The 22,048-nt window shown below is 29.1% G+C and overlaps 3 protein-coding genes across 16 annotated transcripts in view; 1 reads left to right on the top strand and 2 right to left on the bottom strand.

The window, feature by feature from the left end:
• Nucleotides 1-1,790, top strand: part of LOC124953225 — a 2,684-nt gene extending 894 nt beyond the window's left edge. For 2 of the 5 annotated variants that reach the window (XM_047504301.1, XM_047504302.1), the window contains exons 2-4: nt 97-248; nt 323-532; nt 709-1,790. In XM_047504301.1, coding sequence (XP_047360257.1) covers nt 135-248; nt 323-532; nt 709-1,659 — 1,275 coding nt within the window. In that variant the 5' untranslated portion in view covers nt 97-134 and the 3' untranslated portion in view covers nt 1,660-1,790. Of the gene's footprint in view, nt 249-322; nt 533-708 lie in introns of all 5 variants that reach the window. The other 3 variants (XM_047504299.1, XM_047504300.1, XM_047504298.1) reach the window with 2 other exon arrangements.
• LOC124953219 (E3 ubiquitin-protein ligase RNF19A-like) overlaps nt 1-7,567 on the bottom strand; it is a 14,340-nt gene extending 6,773 nt beyond the window's left edge. For 2 of the 4 annotated variants that reach the window (XM_047504266.1, XM_047504269.1), the window contains exons 1-8: nt 7,384-7,567; nt 5,095-5,331; nt 4,775-4,905; nt 4,381-4,570; nt 3,933-4,244; nt 3,600-3,744; nt 3,376-3,512; nt 3,184-3,281 (exon numbers count right to left, since the gene is read on the bottom strand). In XM_047504266.1, the coding sequence (XP_047360222.1) occupies nt 3,184-3,281; nt 3,376-3,512; nt 3,600-3,744; nt 3,933-4,244; nt 4,381-4,570; nt 4,775-4,905; nt 5,095-5,257 (1,176 nt within the window). In that variant the 5' untranslated portion in view covers nt 5,258-5,331; nt 7,384-7,567. The remainder of the gene's footprint in view (nt 1-3,183; nt 3,282-3,375; nt 3,513-3,599; nt 3,745-3,932; nt 4,245-4,380; nt 4,571-4,774; nt 4,906-5,094; nt 5,332-7,383) is intronic. The other 2 variants (XM_047504267.1, XM_047504265.1) reach the window with 2 other exon arrangements.
• A 936-nt stretch (nt 7,568-8,503) lies between these two features.
• On the bottom strand, nt 8,504-22,006 carry LOC124953220 (synaptic functional regulator FMR1). Of its 7 annotated transcripts, none has more exons than XM_047504270.1 (15): nt 21,650-22,005; nt 21,123-21,175; nt 20,144-20,294; nt 19,817-19,980; nt 19,507-19,672; nt 19,306-19,376; nt 17,855-17,926; nt 16,196-16,343; nt 15,911-16,048; nt 15,428-15,466; nt 14,382-14,525; nt 14,048-14,255; nt 11,781-11,996; nt 11,262-11,360; nt 8,504-10,974 (listed from the first exon to the last, which is right to left on the bottom strand). In XM_047504270.1, the coding sequence occupies exons 1-15, from the start codon at nt 21,812-21,814 to the stop codon at nt 10,787-10,789; spliced, it is 2,022 nt and encodes a 673-aa protein (XP_047360226.1). In that variant the 5' UTR covers nt 21,815-22,005; the 3' UTR covers nt 8,504-10,786. The 7 variants fall into 7 exon arrangements, with proteins under 7 accessions (XP_047360226.1, XP_047360229.1, XP_047360227.1 ...); XM_047504275.1 differs by having other exon boundaries at nt 10,798-10,970; nt 21,650-22,006; XM_047504273.1 differs by lacking the exon at nt 11,262-11,360 and having other exon boundaries at nt 21,650-22,003.
• Between the last annotated feature and the right edge of the window lie 42 nt (nt 22,007-22,048).

The following is a 22,048-nucleotide window of genomic DNA, read 5'->3' as shown; positions in this document are numbered from 1 at the left end:
CTCTCTCTCTTTCTCTTTTTCTACTTTTTGACAAGTTGACAAGTATATATATCTTGATCTTTGGATTGATCTAGATAAAGGGAATATATTGTATAGAATTTAGGGATCATTGCCCTTTGAGAGAACAATAAATAATGTCAGACTGCGAGGACAGCGAGGATTCCTGCGGTGAGGAGGAATTGGTTCCTAAATGGGAATTACGAAAGGAGTGGCTTGAAGGCATATTTGAAAAGCATTTTGAGGAACCAGTTAGTAATCTTACGTTAACCAATCTCATTCGATAATCATCGAGATGATTACTAACTTAACGAAATTTTGACAGGTTTTTGTACCTGAATTCAAAATCATTCCAAGATGCACGTCGAACGACAGTGTTCTAAGCGATGTCACTTATGCCGAAGCTATAGTCTATTCTAAAGTTGTCCGGCGCAGAATAGGAATCATCATCAAACGATTACCGGACGATCCCTTCAGTCGTTTCTTCGTGACCGAGGGTCAATACGATCTACGTGAAATTAAATTTTACACGCAGGTGAGTCGAAATCCCCTTAAATATATATTATTATTATTATTGCGAATGAGATAATTGTATTTATATATATAAAAAAAAAAAAAAAAAAAAAAAAAAAAGAAAAAAGACGAAAAACAAAAAAAAAAGAAAAGAAAAAAGGAAATATTTCCCAATGCACTATTATAATTTCATTTCAGATAATACCGGACTTGAAGAAATTCGAAGATATACATATCAAGGGAGATCGAATAAGTCTGGAAGAAATGTATGATAATTCATTGAAGGTACCAATATGTTATTACGCTCATTATAGTCCACCTGGAGGAACCGATGATAGCCCTGTACCACCGGAATCGATGTTGGTTTTATCTGATTTTGATGCAACGAGCATTAAATTCTCCGAAGGATTGACATTCGCTGAAGCAAAAGCTGCCTTGGATTCTATAGCCTCGATACACGGTCTATCACTCAGCATGAAAATTATAGACGGGAAACCTTTACCGGAACGTTACCCGTTCCTATTTCAAAAGGCCAAAGCGACAGATTCTTATCAACAAATGGTAGAACGAGGATTCTCTCAATTGGCACGCTTTTTAGAACGTGTGCCAGGACTCGAAACAGTTCTCGAAGCTCTTATGGCACTTCGACCAAAAACCAAAGACATCATCATGACCCTTCTTGCTCCAGAAGGTCCATTAGCTCTGATCACGCATACGGACTTCTGGTGTAAGAATTTACAATTTCATTATGCCCAGGAACGTACCACGTGTTTCATTCTCGATTGGCAAATGGTTGCTTATAGCAGACCAACGAACGACGTTGCATTATTATTGTTGAGCTCATTGCCAAGCAAATTGCGCCGAAAACACACGGAATCTCTTTTGGATTCATATTGGATCGCTTTAAATCGTTCCTGCTTCCTTTACGGAGTTGATATACCAAAAGATCTTGGATATACGAGGAAAGATCTCGCTAAGGATTATAGAAAATCTCAATTATTGGCATTATTACTTTGTATTGGATCTATAGATATAGCTTTGGGACATCCACAAACGGAACAACGTTTAATCGATGTACTTCAAGATCTTCATAATGATGGCATATTAACCGAAGAGATTGCAATAACGACGACAGAAGCGGAAGCTTAAACGGCCTTCCTATTAATGGAACTATAATTCCTTCCTATTACAGTGAAAAGAAAAAGAAAAGGGGGGAAAGAAAAAAAAAAAAAAATAACATATAATACACGAGCCAAGCTCTTCCAAATGGGCCGTAGGAAGGTTTGTACTTCCAAGCTCTCTCGCTTCGAAGATATGGTAGCAGAATTTTTATGTCGATGTGTAGACTTTAATGCCAGCAATGATTATTAAAGCAGTATTAAAGATCGGGCAAAAGTGTGATAATCGATTACATGAATATAAAGGGCAGTACCGTATCTCTTCTTTTTTTTCCTTTTTTTTTTTTTTTTTTTTTTTCCTTAATGAAAAGAAAAGGAAGGAAGGAAGGAAGGAAGGAAGAAAAGAAAAAAAAGAGAGAAATTGAAAAATGGAAGAAGAAGAAGAAGAAGAAGAAGAAGAAGAAGAAGAAGAAGATGATGATGAAAAAAAGAAAATACAACCGAGGATAAAAAAGAAAGAAGAGAAGAGAAACACGTTCAATTGAAAAATTATAAAGTGCGTAAAATATGAATTTGATGAGAATGTCATTGAACCGACGGTAGATTTAACATGCACTACTTTCATATTCCTACCATGTGCTGCTCTGCACGATCTTCTAATTCACGGCACAATTTAATGAAATCGATATAGGCCGTAAAACTCATTGATATACGATTCGAAAACGAATGAGAAAATATACATTTAGTAATGAATGCGCTTTTTTTTTTTCCTCAAGCATGACGTGTAACATTAGGTATTAATGAACTTTTTATCGACAACCTTATATATACCATTTCGCCGATACTTCTGCTACTGTAAACCTTTTTAATAACGTACCATGTATGTGTATATGGATTGAGTTTTCAAACATCTATATATTAACGACGTGCTATTTTTCTGTGCATCAAATTGAAATGTGTTTATTAATATAATATTTTATATTCGTTAATAAGAACGAAACATTTGTTAGACATCATCCTAAGAGAAAATGATAATAATGCTATTTATGGGTGCTCCTTACTATTTATGGGTCAAATACATTTCCTCACCGATCATATTATTCTAACGAATTAAAGAAAAAAAAAAAAAAAAAAAAAAAGAAAAAAAATATATATATAATAGATTAATCTGTTTTGTAAGCTAATTTCTTATGTTAATTAAAAAGAAAAAAAGAAAGAACAAAAAAAAAACAAAAAAAAAAAAAATACCACATTTTGTTTCAATATAAATAAAATATACTTCGATGTTGTCATGAAATATCAAGCCTCTTTAATACATGTATGTGTGTATATATATATATATAAATATGTGTGTGTATATATATATAGATATCATACACGTATATATTATATATATATATATATATACAGCACGTATCTCTGATCATGGAGATATGTCAAATTAAATTAAAGATGAGATGTCAACATAGAGAATAAAAATAATATTGATTAAAAAAAAAAAAAAAAAGAGAGAAAAAAAAAGAAAGACAAAATACAAGACATTTTTCGGACTTACCGATGCGGTAACACCACCTGCAATAAAAGCATTTCTCTTGTGCTTGTTGGCTTTCTTATACCTTGTGTATAATTTTCTTCCTACCCATACAGGAATGCCTATAACAAAAGTACGTATAAATATAAAAATGTGTTAAATTATACATAATTACGCGTATGTTATAATATTAATTAATAAAAAATTAATATTTACCGATAATCATTGCAGGGACCGCTATACCAGCGACAAGAGCAATTCCAACAGGAGCACCAACAAGAGTTCCTAATTGCCAAAGAATTTTCTTCTTTCTGGACCATGGCTTTTTACCCCAAAAAGTACAGCCAGAAGGACTGTTAAAATAATAATCGAAACAATTTTCAAATTTATCGAATATTTTATCGAATAAAATATAATTAATATAGATATAATATTAATACCTTAGATAATGGAGATCACTGATTTCTTTCATACAAAGCCAACAAAATTCGGCTCCGCAAACGGCACATGTCATATGATTACAACTTCCATCGTCCATTTTAACGATAAGAGCTTGACATCTTGGACATGGTTTAATATCATCTCCTAAACGCATAAAACAAAAATATATACATACATATACATAGCATATAATATATATATATATATATATATATATATATATATTTATAGAATAATATATTTATAATTATAATTATATTATTATTAATTATAATTATAATTATATATATTTGTAGAAAGAAAAAAAGAAATGTTATGAAATGAATACATACTGTGTTGTGAATCACTTTGACTGAAACTAAGCGAGGAGCTACGTTCATAATATTGTGAACGTTGTGCTCTAGCTGCATCGCACGTTTGATTAGGATGCCATCGTGCTTTACAATGATAACAAAAGTATGAATCGCAACCAGGTCGTTCGCATCGTAATTTTGGACATGAAGCACAACCACTGGCAATTACAGCAAAACTGCAATCTGGTGCTGGACACCATCTTGCGTCGGGTTCAACCGCGAGGACTCTTCGTACCATAAAGTCCTCATATTTTTCTAATTGAGCTGAATCGTTTAGGATCATTCGAATATCTGTTGACAAAATGAAAATGAAGAAGAAAATAGAAAAGTAAGAAAGAAATTTGTTACAATAATCTTATATAAAAAATGCGATATATATCATATAATATATCGTATAATTTGTTTATTTTAATACAATCATTTTTACCATTTGGATGAAGTGGTTCTGAACATACGGGACAGGCTATATTAACCCTTGACTCTGAAATCTCAATTTTAAGATATTGTTGGAAGCAATCATAACAGGTACGATGATGACATGATTGTATTACAGGAAATAATTCGATCGGTAGATCGGCTAAGCATAACGGGCATTCCATTAATCCGCTTTCATTGCTCTGTAATTTAAAAAAAAAAAAAAAAAAAAAAAAAAAAAAAAAAAAAAAAAAAAAAAAAATGAATAAGAATATTGTAGGAATATTGAAATTAATTTTATTAAGATAATTTATTTTCTATATTTTAATATTAGCCAAAGAAAAATTCTACAAATTAGTATCCTCCAAGATTCCTTCTCAGTTGCACTTGTACAGTTCTATAAATACCTTTCCGGCAGAAGAAAGTACAGAGCCTTTGCTGGAAGCACGTTGTAGGTCTATGTTGTAAAATTGATAATGGCTTGAACCATTACTTACTCTGGCTTCAATAAATACTCTACTGCTCGCTGGATCTTTAGCTGCAAAATTGAAAAGATGAAAAAGAAAAAAAGAAAAAGAAAAAAAGAAAGACAAAAAGAAATGAAGAATATATTTTATGATGGATCAACGGTATGAAAAAAAAAAAAAAAAAAAAAAAAAAAAAAAAAAAAAAAAAAAAAAAAAAAAAAAAAAAAAGAATAAGTGACACGTAAAGAAGATTTAATTACCTTTAGTATTGTTTCTGTTGCCTGAACTAGGGGCACGAACTATTCTTCGACCAATCAGAGGACTCGAATATAATAATCTCCTTAAGGAAAATCGTGGAAAGCGTCGAGCACGTGGTGGTGCACCATTACAACCCCCAGAAGCATTATCGTTTTCTTTGAACATCTTGGAAGTATATAGAGTAATAATACTGCTACAATATCATTCTTGAATTCAGTCAACTAGATTTTAAAAAGGACCTATGATAACAAAAACAATATTAAGAAATAACATGTCTTAATTATTATTCATTGAATTGAATTAAACTTAAAAGTATTTCCTAATATGTTCGTTATTAAATAATTACAAATATGGATAATTTGGATCTCACGATCGAAAAAAAAAAAAAAAAAAGAAAAAAAAGATAAATTCTATTCGTATTTAATTATACGACAAAAATTGTTCTTTTTTTTTTCGATCGTGAGACAGAGATAATTATATATATATATGTATATTTTACGTATGACAATTCGCGGAAAACATAACAAAGTGATTTATAAAATTGATGATTCATTCTACATGAAATTCTTGCGATACGTTATTTATAAATCAATATGTTAATTACGTTAAAAATTATCACTTGTATATGCATTTATAATCAGCAATTTAAATATAATTGAAATATAAAAAGTTCGATCGAAATGCGAAGAAAGATTTAAAATTTGAATTTCAAATATTAGCGGTTAATATACTACGTATATCAATTGATTATATTATTTTATCGATTGTTACTATTACTGATTATCGAATGAAATAATATTTTTCTCGGAATGAAAATATGTTTATATACATCGAATATTTTTCTTTTTCTTTTTTTGTTTTTTGTTTTTTTGTATAGTTTCTATTTTCATTTATCCTTTCTCCAAGAAGATATAAAAGAACTATTATCATCGTGTCTCTCTCTCTCTCTCTCTCTCTCTCTCTCTGGCTCTCTCTGACTGTCTTTTTCTTTACGATTTCACCGCGCGTTCACGACACGCATGAATAATCAGTATGTCGAAATGTTAAAAAAAAATCACGTAATGAGAGATGATTTCGACACGCTAACATTCATGAGACATTGTTCTTGACACATGTTTTTTTTCTCTTTTTTATTTTTATTTTTATTTTTATTTTCCTTTTCCTTTTATATACATATATATATATATAATTTAGCAACGTCTTGTAAAAATGCATTCGTTACCTTATAAAAATCAATGCATTTTATACATTAACAATTTATTATTATTATTTTTTTTTTTTTTCCTTTTTTCTTCTTTTCTTCTATTAAAAGATTACAATATAGAAGTAATGACACAACCATTGTTTATTTTGTAAGAAAACAAATTATACTCTATTTGTTTACAACTTGTATTTATCGGGAGATTTGAGACTTTGTAAGAAGAAAAAAAAAAAAGAAAAAAAGAACGAAAATAAAAAAAAAAAGAGAGAGAGAGAGAGATGTTTACGTACTATCTCAACATTTATACGATTATCATATTATCTTATTTATACGATTTCATTGGAGTAAATGATGTATCGAACCAGTTATCCGATTAATTTATTATTACGAATCGAAGAAAATAATTTTTTCTTAATATGCTACGCAGGCGTAAAAAAAAAAAAGTAAGAAAAAGAAAAAAGAAAAGAAACGATAGGCTATTAAATTTTCGAACGTAAATAATAAATAATAAAAATTATATATATATATATATATCACAAAAATATTATCGAACATTATTCGAGAATTAATCAATCATGAAAATAAATGTTTATTTGATAAGAATATTACAATACAAACGCGCCATTTGCATAATGATTCAAGCGAACAGGTAAATTATGCGATACTGTATGTGGACATAATGTAGGTGTAATATTTTTGGGACAATATTGAAATTCTCGCATGGAAATCTTACAATCAGAATTTTACAATCAATGAAATCGATTAATGAATGAAAATATGAATTAATAAATCGGGAACAAATTAAAAAGAAAAAAAAAAAAAAAAAAAAAAAAAAAAAAGAAAAGAAAGAAAAAAAAAAAAGAAAAAAAAGGAAGAAAAAAAAGAAAAAGAGAGAGAGAGGGAGAGAGAGAGAGAGAGAAAAAATAGAAAAGAAAACAAAAGGAAAAGAAGGAAAAACAAAAATAATAGTTGGACGCAGAGATGACTAGCATTAACGATGATGATGAAGAAGAAGAAGTAGTAGCAAGTATCTAAATGCGAGGAATTCGAAAGCATAAAGTATAACCATAGTTAATCGGAATCAACTCACCTCTTTTATCTGTACGTTCTTATGATAATGTGTATACACTGGAAGATCACAATATTATCAAGAAAATCTTTATTAAGGCCAATTAATTAACTTATTTTTACTTATTTTGTTGGTTAAGGATATTCACTTGACATAACAGCTGACTGGATTCCGATTATGGTATTATCATTGGTTGTGTCATATATCAGAACTGAAATGGAACATATGTTTTATGAAGCTCGTGGCGCCACCATACGAGAACATTTAATACTATAAATTATTACTATCAAAATATATATTGAAAAACCATTGATATTTTAATATGAAAAATTCTCAATAAAATTCATTTATACTTATATATATATATATGTATATATATATATATACTTGAGATTCTAATCTATAATTATTTCAATCTCTTACTTTTGCAATATTAATTTATATTGTGAAATATTTACAAATGAAAATGTACCTTTCAATGGAAACTACATCAAATCGAAACGTCCAATAACTTCGTAGAATTTCTACGATGTTGCATGCCGATTGGACGAATAATTAATCGCGTCTTTGGGAATGAAAAAAAAAAAAAAAAGAAAATCGAATTGACCAATTGAAAGTAATAATAGCAAATAAAAAGATTATTATGAAAAATAATAATATACACATACAAATAGATCACAAATATTCGAAAGAATAAATAATGACCGAATTATTATAAAATAGTTGTATAAATTCAAAAAGTATATGTCAAAGAGACAAGCTCTTTTTCCCGCGCATTTTGTTTAAATTTAAACGAGATGTGAATATTGTTATTTGTTTTAAAAATGAAATCAGCGTAATAAATTATTTACATAAGTTATTATTATAAAATTGATGTTTTTCAAATATTTTACACATCGAACCTTCCAAATGATATTTTACTTCGAATCTAATACGCATACATGTAAGAAATGTTAATAGATAAAAGGATTTGCATTCGTTGGATACATCATTGTTTTTTTTTTTCTTTCTTTTTCCTTTTTTCTATTTTTTTCTTTTTTTTTTTTTTTTCTTCTTTTAATTAAGGAGAGGTCACCAAGATTTCGTTTTTGTTGTTTGTTTTGTTGTTTTTTTTTTTTTTGTTCAATGTACTAATGAGCAGTCTATGTACAGAAATGTTTTATTCTTAAATTATGCACAAATTGCAATCAATACAAATGTATCTGAAACAAGCAAGTTGGGGGATATCTCAGTTTTTGGCTACCATAAAAATATTCAGATTATATGGCAGCTGTTTTGTTAGGTGTCAATGTGTTGCATCAACCGCCATGCGTTTTTGCAAAATCCATGAGACACGTCCGATTAGTTGTTGTCATATCCGGAAGAAGAGATAGCTGTTTTAAATTGATAACTGAATCTTGAATATCACTGATAATCAATTTAAAACAGTTGATCATATCTATTTTATAGCTTAGTATAGTAAAGCTAGTTTATTTTTTTCAGACATCCACATTTCGACTAAGTAGTATTATAGTAATAAAGGTATGCGCTAAGTCTGCACTTCAGCTAGATATCATAAAACATGTATCATTCCTTCTCTGGCACATCATACATTGGTATTACTAAGTATACGTTTACTTTCTTTTTAAATCATGCGAAACAATGCAGAAATGAACTTCGTATCAAATTCTAATACTTGATATAGTATGCTTATACTGTAGTAAAAAAAAGCTAAATCACTTAAGAAGTGTACTCAGAAATAAAGTCTAATTCCTTGTGCACACCTGTTTGTGTTTTCCCATAATCAAAGAAGTCATTTTAGCATTCATTGTGGTATTATTAATCAACACTCAGTATTGAAACATAAAAATCTAGTGTCGTTAACAACTCTACTAATAACCGTAAACCAAGAAAAAAAAAAAAAAAACTCAAATCTTGTGAAGTAAATAGAAGGAACATCATTGGGAACACCTTTGAACCAGGATTTCTTACAGCTGCCGCCCACCATCGTAAATTTAACAATGGAATTCACTTTCCTAGTATCTCATTAAATTTCATCGGAATTATGACGCTAAGCAATGTGATTATACAAATTCATCGTTAATTTTCATTAAAGGATCGGTAATCATTAAAATCAATAAGTCATTTTTTATCTACTCAAGTAGATAAAGGACAACAAAGATTTTTTTTTCTTCTTTTTTTTCTTCTTTTTTTTTTTCATGGCAGTTTTACAGTTCAAAAGAATATTCTCAGCAGACTGTGTATATAATATGAAAATATTTCTTAATTACTATATGATCAACAATTTTACACTTTTATTTATTATTCATTAATTTTCGTTGAATCGATATACTTCTCTATTTTTTATTTTTTTTTTTTTATTTTTTATTTTTTTTTATACTTTCGACATTAAGAAAAATAACATGTAATATTTAAATTATTCACACGTGAATTTAATTCTGTAAATATAAAATAGATTACAAACTCGTTACAATTAACTACCATGAAGACGCGTAACTTTAAAAATGAACATTTTGAACGAATAGTTTAAATATTACGTTCTTATGGAATCATTTAATTCATTCTGATCGTTTTAGTATTAGTCTTTACGTATAAAAATATAACATATTCAAACGACACAACAAAATCATCAATATCTCATTTCTTATTATTCATTTTATTTGTCCTCTTAAACTGTAAAACATTATCCAGCAAAAAGAATTTTTCTCTTCTTGTTTAATCGATATCATTTAAGAATGCAACCAAATAATTAATAATCCGAAGATAATTATCATTTATCTTATCAATTTAAATGCTTCAATTAACGACTTAAGATGACGATTATGATATATAATAGAATATAAACTATAATAAAAGATAAAATAATGTTAATTATTTGTGATGCATTCGTAAAAAGCTTAACGGCATATCCAGATGAAATTCAATCGAATTGGTAATTGACGTACGAGCCGCGAATATCCAGCCTATTATTGGATCGTTAAACATTAACGAGTGACTATGGGGGTACTTTAAAAAGTACATCCAAAGCACTGTCACGTAAGTTATGAGCTCGGTATAAAAATGAGGCACAGTTTCACAATCAGGGAACCCTTTTGACCAAATTGTGCTGCTACTACCTCCCAATGAATGTATCCGTATATCAAACATGATAGCATAATTACTATCATTAAACTAAACCATGCATGGATATTAATATGTGTCCTTAAATGTGTTTAAGGAGAATGACGATTTCTTAAACAACTGTCATATTCTTATCGGTAGCAAACAGTCTTAACAACGAGCGTAGACTAATCATGTCGCGATCCATAATCGTGAAGTCCTTGCGTAGGTATACGTCATGTTACGTGCTGGGTGTTAATAGCTCATCATCAGGTGTAGTGTTATACGTAAGTAGCAGCTGTTATGGTGAACCATAAATGGTTTTTTAGCCACTGGTACCATTCACCAGAGCTTCCTTAGGCTTGTTGCTCTGCTGCATTCGAGGAGGACGATTTCGTGGTTCTCGCTGACCCTTTGAACCTTGAGAACTGTTGTTCGACACAGATACGTCATTTGCAGGCGTTCCTTCTTTATTAGTTATTGTTGATTGGTCGCCCGGTCCGGCATTACTGCCTGAACAAATGTATATATTAGCATTGGATGAACAATTATTAAAAGAACAAAATAGATATTAATTTTATACTTTCATTCTCTCTCTCTCTCTCTCTTTCTCTCTCTTTCTCTCTTTCTCTCTCTCTCTCTTTGTCGCTCTCTTTCTGTTTCTCTCTTTCTTTCCTTTTCTCTCTCTTCCCCCCTCATTTTCTTCAGAAGAAAAAAAAAAAAAAAAAAAAAAAAAAAAAAACCGATCATTCGTCCTAAAGACATGAAACTGATTTAACAATTATCAAATGTGAAGTTACCTTTCTCGCTATTAGTTGGTGTATAACTTCTCTGTCGAGATCGTCGTACCCGTCTTCGTCTGATCACTTTAGCGCCTCCCTCCACGCTCGACACCGAGTCTACATATACAAACCAATTGTGACCATCTTTTACAAATATAGAACATTAAATCTAATATTTTCAGACAAGAAATGAAAAGACAAATTACAAAAAAGAAAGCTGCACTCAGCACATGTTATTAATAGCGTATATTAGTAATTATTGTCCCACGAGAAAATTAGTGTTAGATGGTCACAAATGTTTGCACTCTTTTTTTCATCATGCTACGTTCCCAAAGTATTACGTGATCAAATATGTATGCGTATATTCTTTAGGACGGAGCGATTTCTCTCTCTCTCTCTCTCTCTCTCTCTCTCTCTCTCTCTCTCTCTCTCTCTCTCTCTCTCTCTCTCTCCTTTCTCTCTCTCTCTCTCCCCCTCTCTTTCTCTCTCTCTTTCTCTTTCTCTCTCTTTCATACACGATTCAAAGGATAATTTTACCTCTATCAATGCTCGAAACGTCTTGACTATCAAGAACAGTGTCTTCGTCGTCCGTCGTTCGACGACGTTCGTCTCTACGATCTCTACGTTGAACCGGTGGACGACCTTGTCTAGCCCCCATATACCCTGAATTTCCTGCACCACCTTGATGACCACCTCTTGGTGGAAGGTCTCGAACACGATCTTCATTACCGTCTAAAGTGTCACGACGTAATCCTACAAAACAAAGAAATAAAATTAAAAGTATGAATCAATCTGGATCTAAGAAAAAGGAGAATTGTAATAAAAACGTATATAATAAAAAAGATAAAATATTTTAATCTTATTAAAAAAAAAAAAAAAAAAAAAAAGAAAAAAGAAAGAAAGAAATAAATAAATAAAATAAAATAAAATAAAATAAAAAAAGGAAGTTCAGTCAACTAGTATTTTAATTAAACTATAATGAACTATAATATAAGGAAATAAAACTTATTACTGAACACGAAGCATACACACCAATTCAGCATTAATAACAGTATCGCTTGTTAATTTTTTTTTTCTAAACTACCAAACTAACACGAATTAACAACAATCACGAGAAAAATGAATTCATTTCAATCCTTTTATTTGTTGGATTGTAATAATTAATTTCATGCACAGTATGTTATGTCCAAGATAAGTTTTATTTAGAGATAAATGTGATCATAATACAAAATTAACAAAATTAGTCATACTGTGGATTTATGCTACATTCACAACATTATTTATCAAAGTCTTTTTTTTTTCTTTTTCTTTTTTTTTTTTTTTTTTCCATTTTGATGCCTATGATAGTAATAAGATAATTTTTATCTACGTTTGCATTACATTACCTCAGCAATTTATAAATTTATTAACTTTCTTTTTCTTTACAAATTTTAAGTATTTAATACAATACAATACAATACAATTCAATTCAATTCAATTCAATTCAACTCAATTCAACTCAACTAAATTCAACTGTATAAAAATCGATTAAATAATTATATATTTAAATAAGGCAATGTAATGGCAGCATGATTGGTACATAAATACATATTATTGTCAAATATTATGATAATACTTCCATATTATTTTCAAAAATACCTTTGTATCATATATATATATATATATATATAAATATATATATATATATATATATATATATATATATATATATATGTATATGTGTAGGCAATTAATTTTAACTGTAAAATAAACTAACACGCTATCGTACGTGTACTAAAGTCAGTTTATAATAATGGATTTTTTGAAAACATATAACAAATTTGCTCTTAGAGAATAGTCTTATTTGGTATTGATTTTGTAAAAATTGTAAAAATGCTTACTATTATTATATAGATACAAACTTTAAGTATTTCTAATTACAACTGCATAAAATGTGCAGAAAGAGAGAAAGAGAGAGAGAAAGAGAAAGAGAAAGAGAGAGAGAAATGTAATGTATTTACTTTCTAAAAATATGAACACGTAAAAACTTTAAATCATAATTTACTCATCTATTTTGTTCATAACAAGTGTAAAAAGAAAATAATAGAATCAAAAAAAAAAAAAAAAAAAAAAAAAAAAAAAAACAAAAAAAAAAAAAACAAAAAAAAAAAAAAAAAAAAAAAAAAAAAAAAAAAAAAAAACAAAAAAAAAAAAGAAAGAAAAAAATAAAGTTTAATACTTTACACTCATTTATATATGATTTATATTGATTACTATATAAAATTATTCTTTACTAAGTAAATTATTCTTACTACATTATTTTACTTATGTTTACAATAAGTAGTTACTAAAGAATAAGAGCATAAGCTATATAATAGTAAGGATTTCGTTAGAACTTTATCTAGTGATCCGAAACAACTCTACCCTCTAGGATACTAATGCTGTACAATGTATTATTGTAAAGTTATTCAAAATTTTGTAATTAAAACGCAACAATCTCGTGATATCTAAAACCAGTCTCTCACAGTGTGTTTATCCAACAATGTATGGTTCTTTTAATCACATATTTTTTTTTCTTTTTTACTTTATATTTAGAGGCCAAATATTAACACATACATTGACGAATGTATCCAAGCTTATAATGAAATATTGTAATGCAATAATGTTCAGCATATTATCACAAAGCAATCAAAATCGAATTATTTGTTACTTTGTAGTGAGATGATTTCTGTTGTTAATGTCTCTGGTATCAGATCCACCACGAACTCTGCCATCACGTTTATGCGTGTTTTCTATATTGTTGATGTAATCAGTAATAGTATTACCGGCATTATGTCTGGCAGGGGCCCTACCCCTTCCCCGTCCTCTAGACTGACCGCCTCGTCCACCACGACCACCACCACCCTCTTCGGGCCCGGTGACCATTCCTCGCCTTGTCGGTGGAAAGCTAGGCATTGGTCCTGTCGTTGATCCATGCATGCTTCTTAATTGTTGATCAATTTCTAATTTTTCTTGCCTGAGCTGTTCAACTTCCTAGAAAATCAAGGTATCCACAATTTTACATCAAAATTAATATATCTATAATATGTTTAATACAATGCTCTTTATATCTTTCATAAATTTATCATAAAGAGGATTATGATAATTCTACGAATATACCTTTAAATGTGCCAAATGATACTCCAACAAAAGTTTGGCATTTGCAATACTTTCAACAGTACCGACAAAGACAAAGGGTACTTGGCCTTCTTCTCGCGGGATCGTCGGTTGCGGTTCGTTGTCTCCTTCTATTTTCACTCGTACCTGAAATGTATATTGTCTTAGCATAAATTCATAATATCATGAAAAATTAGCTTTACCGATATAGATTGTAATTCTATTTCGTATCCATACCATCCGTTTTCAGTCATCGTTGTTTATTATTTCCATCAATTGAAATGTTGATCAGTCTGTAAAATTTACCTAAATATGCAGCATAATGTAGGCTGTTATTGACATTATAAAAGAATAATAACAGCTCTACATTTTTAAACCACATTGTAGTAAACTTTGCTGATTGACATTAAAAATTCAAGCCTTTTGGCATATTTTTTTCTTTCTTTAGAAAAAATTCTACAATATACAAAAGATTTTATATACTAAGATTGAAATGATAATATATTTTGAAAATATTTTACTAATTAATTAAATGTCACAGCAATATTTCATATAATGTTGTTATGTTTCCTATAAGTTATAATAGATATACTTTGGCATATAGAGAAATGTGTACATACATGGATAGATATTAATATTTGGCATTATCGAGTATATCCTATAAACTATGAGATTTTGCTTCATAATTATGCATACATTAAGTTATATAAAATAAGAAAACAGATGATGTATAATAATAATAATAATAATCATAATCATAATAATAATAATAATAATAATAATAATAATAATAATAATAATAATAATAATAATAATGTAAAGAGAGACATATTCATTAAATTAAACAGTTTACTTAATGCAATATGATTTACGATATTTTTCCGACATGTGATTATTTAATATTGTTAAATCACAAAGATGTGTTTATTGAAAAAGTAAAACTGGCCCGAGTGGTTCATGTAAGATGTGTAAGTGCTTTCAAACATATTCAATTGATACAATGAACCAGATGAAATAATTCCACAAACAATATAATGTAATATACTTACTCTATCAGTGTGAGTATTCCCACTCGAGCCAGTTGTTATCTACCGAGAACAAACAATGCACGTATATCACATCAACGTAACTCTATATTAATTTATAACTTCCATTTTCAATTGAAACATATATCGATTTTGCCAATTTTCTGAGAGCTGTTAAAACTGAAACTAATAATGGATAGAGATTTCATATTTTATAAAATTAAATGGTCTTGTTTGCAGGGCAAACTTTTATAAGTGGATAAATTATGTTCGTGTATAATACCCTGCAGAATAAAAATGTAGATACACCAATAGATGAGGAGGGTCTATGATATACTGTCCCTATACTACATAAACAGAACTGACCACAATACGATTAGAATATCAACTGAAAATGAAAATTAATGCAACCAAGCATATTTAATATTACTTTCAGTTTTTAATTTCAAGCAATTAATTAGTAAAAACTTACCAATAAATTTAAATAGTAATATAAAAAATACTTACTACGCCGCTCTTGTCCACAATTTCTTGAATAATGCGACCATTTTTTCCAATTACTTTTCCTACCAAAACGCGTGGTACTTGAATGGACTCTTCACTATATTCCAACATTGAACGAGCTTTTTTGACAGCTTCATGTGTCTAGAATTAAAAAAGAACAACTTTTATATTCATTTCTGTTTATATATGGATACAATTAGGTACAAATATAATAACAATAATTTAGATAAGTATAAAAGAGAATGTGATATAGCATATATGTATATATATATATATTGTAGACTTTACCTCTCCATATATTTTAAATGTGCAAGAATTTTCTTCCAGTTCTATATTTGTTATTCCATCTACTTTTCTTGCTTGTTGTATATTCGCTCCATGTGCACCAATTGCTAGTCCCATGAGGTCTTCTCGAACATTAAATTCATCTGTGTATCTACAAACATCAAAATATTTATCATAACAATTTGAATTTAGACATTACTTTGTTGATATCAGATATCACTATATCTATGAAAATTAGGAGATGATAAGGAAAGATAACATGTGGTTTTCCATGTAACAAATTTAAGGTCTCCTAAATTAATAATTACAATAAACTCTGATTCATCCTATATGGAATATATAATGAAATCATGATTATGTGCCAATGTCACGTATCATTGCTAATTAATTAATATTATAAGATATGATTTAATTGATGTTTTAAAATTCTCCAATATTGTAATATGATAATGATTGTATCACATAAAAAATAACATGCCTTAATTATATATATATATATCAGTAAATATATAAAATAAGATATATATATACATAAATGTGTGTGTATATATGTATATATATATATATATATATGTGTATATATATATATATATACATATCATAACATGCCAAATGCGACATGTCTGTTTTATAAAATATATATTTTTAACTGTGGCTTGCATTTTGGCAGATTCAAGTGAATAACTTCTGATAATAAGTATCATGTATGAGTAATATTTTCTTATTATACTGAGAGTTTATCCGACTTGTATAGTAATGCAGAAAATAATCATGCAAGATGAACACACATAAATTAACATTTACTGTAGAGAAAAAAATTGAAGTGCATAAATATTTATGTTTAAATTATTGACAAAAATTTATATTGACACTAAATTATGCATTTCAAAATTATTGAATTGGCATGCAAGGTCAATTAAAACTGTAATAGTAAAAATGATGATATTATAATATTCATATATATATATATGGTATACATAGTAAAATGTTAAACGTGTATGAATTGAAGGAAGAGATGATGAAGCTATGTTAAAATTTTGTTATGAAAAATTTTGATAAAAGTAGTCACCACATATTGATTAATATTAATTTATATTGCTGGATTTCATCATTGGAGGAAATGCCCTTTATTTATAAGATGATATACAGTATGTGGTATCATGTGTATATTCGCGTACATGTATCAGCATAGGATAGAGCCACCATTTATTTAGATATATGTGCAAAACATGGAATATATCAGTGTTTCTCAAACATCGGCAGGCCAAGGTTTAATGTTTTCCTTTTAAAAGATAAATCCATAAACTTAAAACTCTACTTGACTGTAAGAGTGATAAAGATAAGATTGTAACTAAAAATTGATCACAGCTACACGCTTATGTATCAGTTTACTATTTTACACAATCACTCAAAATCGACTACGGAGCACATAATAAAAAGAAAAAAATATAAATATATATATATATATATATATATATATATATATATATATATATCTTTGTATCAGTGTATTTAAAGCATATGATTTTTTGTGAAAGAACTACACAACGCCGAAGCATGCATATTTATAGTGTAATTTTATCTTTCATTGGGAAAATACAGCTGTGTAGCTTGTCATACAGTAAGCTAACTTATATCTAAACCACGCTGCTGTGATCTCACCTTGAATTTGTTCTCACTCCTGCCTCAAAGTCTGAGACACGCTGATATATAAAGTTTGAAGATCTAAACTTGCTGAAATGAGAAAGAAACTCTGGTGTAACTCAGTGAAACCTCTATATTAGATGGCCCTACCCTATGTCCCTTCCATTCTGTCTGTTTGTTCCTTGCTAAAGAATATTAATGAATGTGTAATTTCTTGTTCCAACTCATCTACAGAATTATCTATATTAATTACATTAGTCAAAAATCAACTCACATACCTGCATCAAATTATAAAATATTTTGGCATTTTTTGTATACTTACTCAACTATGATCAATGGGAGGAAACAGCTTACTGCTTGAATTATGGCTGCAGCAAAAATCTTAGAAAATGAACTAAATATTTTAATCTCTATGTAACATTTAAATTACATTAATTATATACTTAAATATATGTTGCCAAACAGTATGGAGAAAAACTTGTAAATTTAATGCCATATAAAGAAGAATTTGGCCATTTTTATAGTAATTAATCCTATTCTTTGATCTACCATAAATCAAAACTTTTCAAAACGTAGAAAATAGTTCCTTACAATCATTTTATCCTACTGTATGTTAAATGGACAGGGATGCATCAAGCCATCGGAGTAATTTAACTTTGTTTATAATTGAAAATCACAACTAATGATACTGTACTAAGAAACATGTTTCTTCAAGAATTTTTTCTTGCAGTAATCTTTTTCTCTTTCTTTCTTTTTCTTTTTTTTTTTTTTTTTACACATTATCAAAGAAACGTGCTTATGTGTAAAATTATTAATGCAATAAATTACACTCCACATAAATTTTCTCTTTGTACTTTTGCTTATATGTTTTATGCGTGCTATTTACAATTATGGTACTAATGAAAGATGAATGAGATTGCATTAGTACATGAAAAATGAATAATATTGTGCCTTTATATATTTATAAAGTTATATATTAATCTTGTAAACAGTGTCGTGAGCAATATTTAATTCAATTAATAATTAACAATTATATTGATCAACTTCTTTACAGAAACATAAATCATTGATAAATTACTCCGCACGATCATTTATTTATTATCATTTTAATTAATTTTTTAATGGTAATACGATACAAAGATAAAAAAAAAAGAAAAAAGAAGAAAAAAAAAAAAGAAAAAAGAAAAAAAATTAATTTCAAAGCAAAACTCCCAATTGTTAATCATTAAACCAACTAATAATTAAATTAATAATTTAATCATTAATAGTTAATAGAATTAAATATTGTTCACACTGCTTGTAAAGATAGCCATTTGTTAAAAATCTTGTGAACATATTTCTGCCAGTAAATGCAAACCACAGACAGGATGGTTATGAGGACAGTACGTGGATAAGGGCAGGTGATGAATGTCACAAGATTCATACTCGGTAATTCATATACGAAATAATTAATAAAATTATTGACTTACCCCCCGATCGTCTGAAGTTTAGTAGATTCAAGTTGGCGAGCTGCTTCTTCTGTTCTTTTTAACAGCAAAACCTATAATATTTGTATATAAAAATATAAAACGTAAGATTGAAGATTCTCAAATGTATCATTAAAATAATACAATTAATTATAATTGTTTGTTTGAAAGATGAAAAAAAAAAAAAAAAAAAAAGATACGAACCTTCTGTGATAAATTACGAAAATGCATTTCTTGGAGCATGGTACTGTGACGATGTATATTTTCATGACGGGAGATGGCCAGCAGTACTCCTCGTTCAGGCACATATCGGCACACTGCTGCCCCGATTGCTTTTTGAAATTCCTTATGTGCATTGTCCATCTTAGCACTAATGTAAAATAAATTAATTCATATATTTGTTTTGATAAACGAACAAATTTTTACGTGATCGCATGTATAAATATTCGAATAACGATTTAAAAGATAATTAAATTATAATCTTATATATAAAAAATTTTAAATTATTACTTACTACTCTCTCAGATCTTCAGGTACTTCAATTTCGATCTTGTGAAACGTATTTTTGTCAATAGGGGGATTGACATTTTTTACTCTAAGCCGCTCATTACTTATTATTTCTGTATAAGTATAATCCCATCCCAAATATTCTACTACTAGAAAGCCTCCTTTGATCATCTGAAGTATAAAAATGATGAATTACATAACGTTGCACAATGCCATTAGTAATTTATATATTTCATATATTTTCTATAATTTAATCATTCTATATTGATAAACATATATATATATATATATATATATATATATATATATATATATATATATATATATAACAAACCTTAATGATCGCTTTCCACCATCCCCATGCTTCTTGCTCATTAGATCGAGAAAATACCTCAATCTCTTGGTTTTCTTGAAATTCTGCTTTGACACCATCTTTTGGTGGTAGTCGTACTTGAGCAAATGGGAATTTCGATTCAGGTTGCCAGCTAAAATATAACATTGAATCGTACTAATGATATGAATAAGTTTCTCATGTAAAAAAAAAGAGAAAAAAAAAAAACATGAATTTTTTTCTTTCTTTTTTTTTTTATTTTTTTTTTTTTTTTTTTTTTTTAATGCTAAATGCTTTTGACTATGCGATTTAATTAATATTAAACAAAAGCTCTACGTAATATTAGCTTGTACATTATGCAAACAAAAAAAGAAAAAAAAAAGCAATGAAGTATTTGTATCATCTCCTAACATAATAGTAATAACGTGATTATTAAAATCAAGTGAATATGCATTGGAGGAAAAAAAGAAAAAAAAAAAAAAAAAAAGAAAAAAAACTTATGATTATTTAACAAAGCATTGTGCAATATAGCAGATAATATAGGCATTAAATGAAATAATACCATTAGAAAGAAAATAAGATTATTAGAAAATAATATAATTGCAAATGAAAATAGAAAATCATTTTGTTTTATCAAATGGATCAAGCATAAGACTCAAACAACAAGACTAGACCTACCAAACATGGGCATGGGCATGTTAAAAAAAAAAAAAAAAAAAAAAAAAAAAAAAGAAAGAAAAGAAAAAAAGGAAGAAAAAAAAAAAAAAAAAGAAGAAAATACAAACTGAGATAGTATATTAAATTTGTTAGCTTATTTGTAAGCAAATAAAAAATTTGTACATAAAGAAGCATTTTCTTTTGTATTAAAAAGCAGGAGGTAATAATGAACATTGGCATGATGTGATTATTTCTGGATAGTAGCTAAATCCTTTGATATTGTAATTCTGAAAAATGGTCTGAAGTAGTGCTTGATGTAACTTACTCATTTTCGAAAGTTACCAGAACCTCGTCGTCAAAGACATCAGTGACAAAGGCCTGAAAAAAGAAATAGAAAGATAGGTGTAAATTGATAGTAAGTAAGTATTAAAAAAGAAAGAGAGAGAGAAAAAAAAAAGAGAAAAAAAAGGGGATGATGAAAACGCATCGAGTGGCATGGATCGCTGGTACCTCGACGTGACAGCGGCACGCGTCAGGCGATGCAATCGGAAAGGCATAGATAGCTACCGTTTCCACGCGCAACGGTTAAACGTACGAGGTTAAACGGTATATATCCTGGGGCAGGATATCTCGATATATGTAAAAGAGAAACCCTTAAGAAAAATCACGCCCTGTCAAACGAGACATGGCGTCGGAGGAAGCCGCGTTACCTCGCGAACATTTGAGGTGCGCGCTTTCGCGAAGTACAAGCGAGTATAACGTTATATTAGAAGCCCTTCACGGCTCGTGGCACGTACTATCCACGGCCTTCCTCTTCCTCTCAACATTTTCTATACTTTCCACAGAACGAACCTTATAATATGCTCCGTTTTCGCCGCATACTTCGACTGTGAGATCCTCCATCTTGCTTTTGTGTGACGGTTCGCCTCCTTTGCGGCAGGCATGCCGACGAGCGGGCAACGGCACGAGTTTCGAGATCAAGAAACTCGTAATGTTCGACCAATCGCAATATCGCATAGTACGACATAGGCGCTCTCGTTGGATTTATACATACAGGTATACCAATTTGACTATCTTCAGATCGTACATTAATTTCCCTAAGATATTATAGAAATTTTCTTTTCGTCGTACACTAGCATTGTTTTCTTCTTTCTTCTTTTTTTTTCCTCTCTCTTTACTCTTCTCTCTTTCTCTTTTATCACCACCACCACCACCACCACCACCACACTACCCCCCTCCCCCACACCCACT

Source organism: Vespa velutina, chromosome 12 (genome assembly GCF_912470025.1).
Source record: "Vespa velutina chromosome 12, iVesVel2.1, whole genome shotgun sequence".
NCBI lineage: Eukaryota > Metazoa > Arthropoda > Insecta > Hymenoptera > Vespidae > Vespa > Vespa velutina.
The sequence above is the reverse complement of the archived record's forward strand: the minus strand, read 5'-3'. Positions and strand labels throughout refer to the sequence as shown.

Bases quoted from the DNA above. Each gene is read 5' to 3' on its own strand.
- LOC124953220 (XM_047504270.1), bottom strand. From the start codon at position 21,814: ATGCGATATTGCGATTGGTCGAACATTACGAGTTTCTTGATCTCGAAA. The intron at 16,344-17,854 runs GTGAGATCACAG...TGATGTTTGTAG, and splicing joins GGAGTGAGAACAAATTCAAG to ATACACAGATGAATTTAATG. The intron at 11,361-11,780 runs GTAAAATTATCC...TTGTATATGTAG, and splicing joins CGTTTCGAGCATTGATAGAG to ACTCGGTGTCGAGCGTGGAG.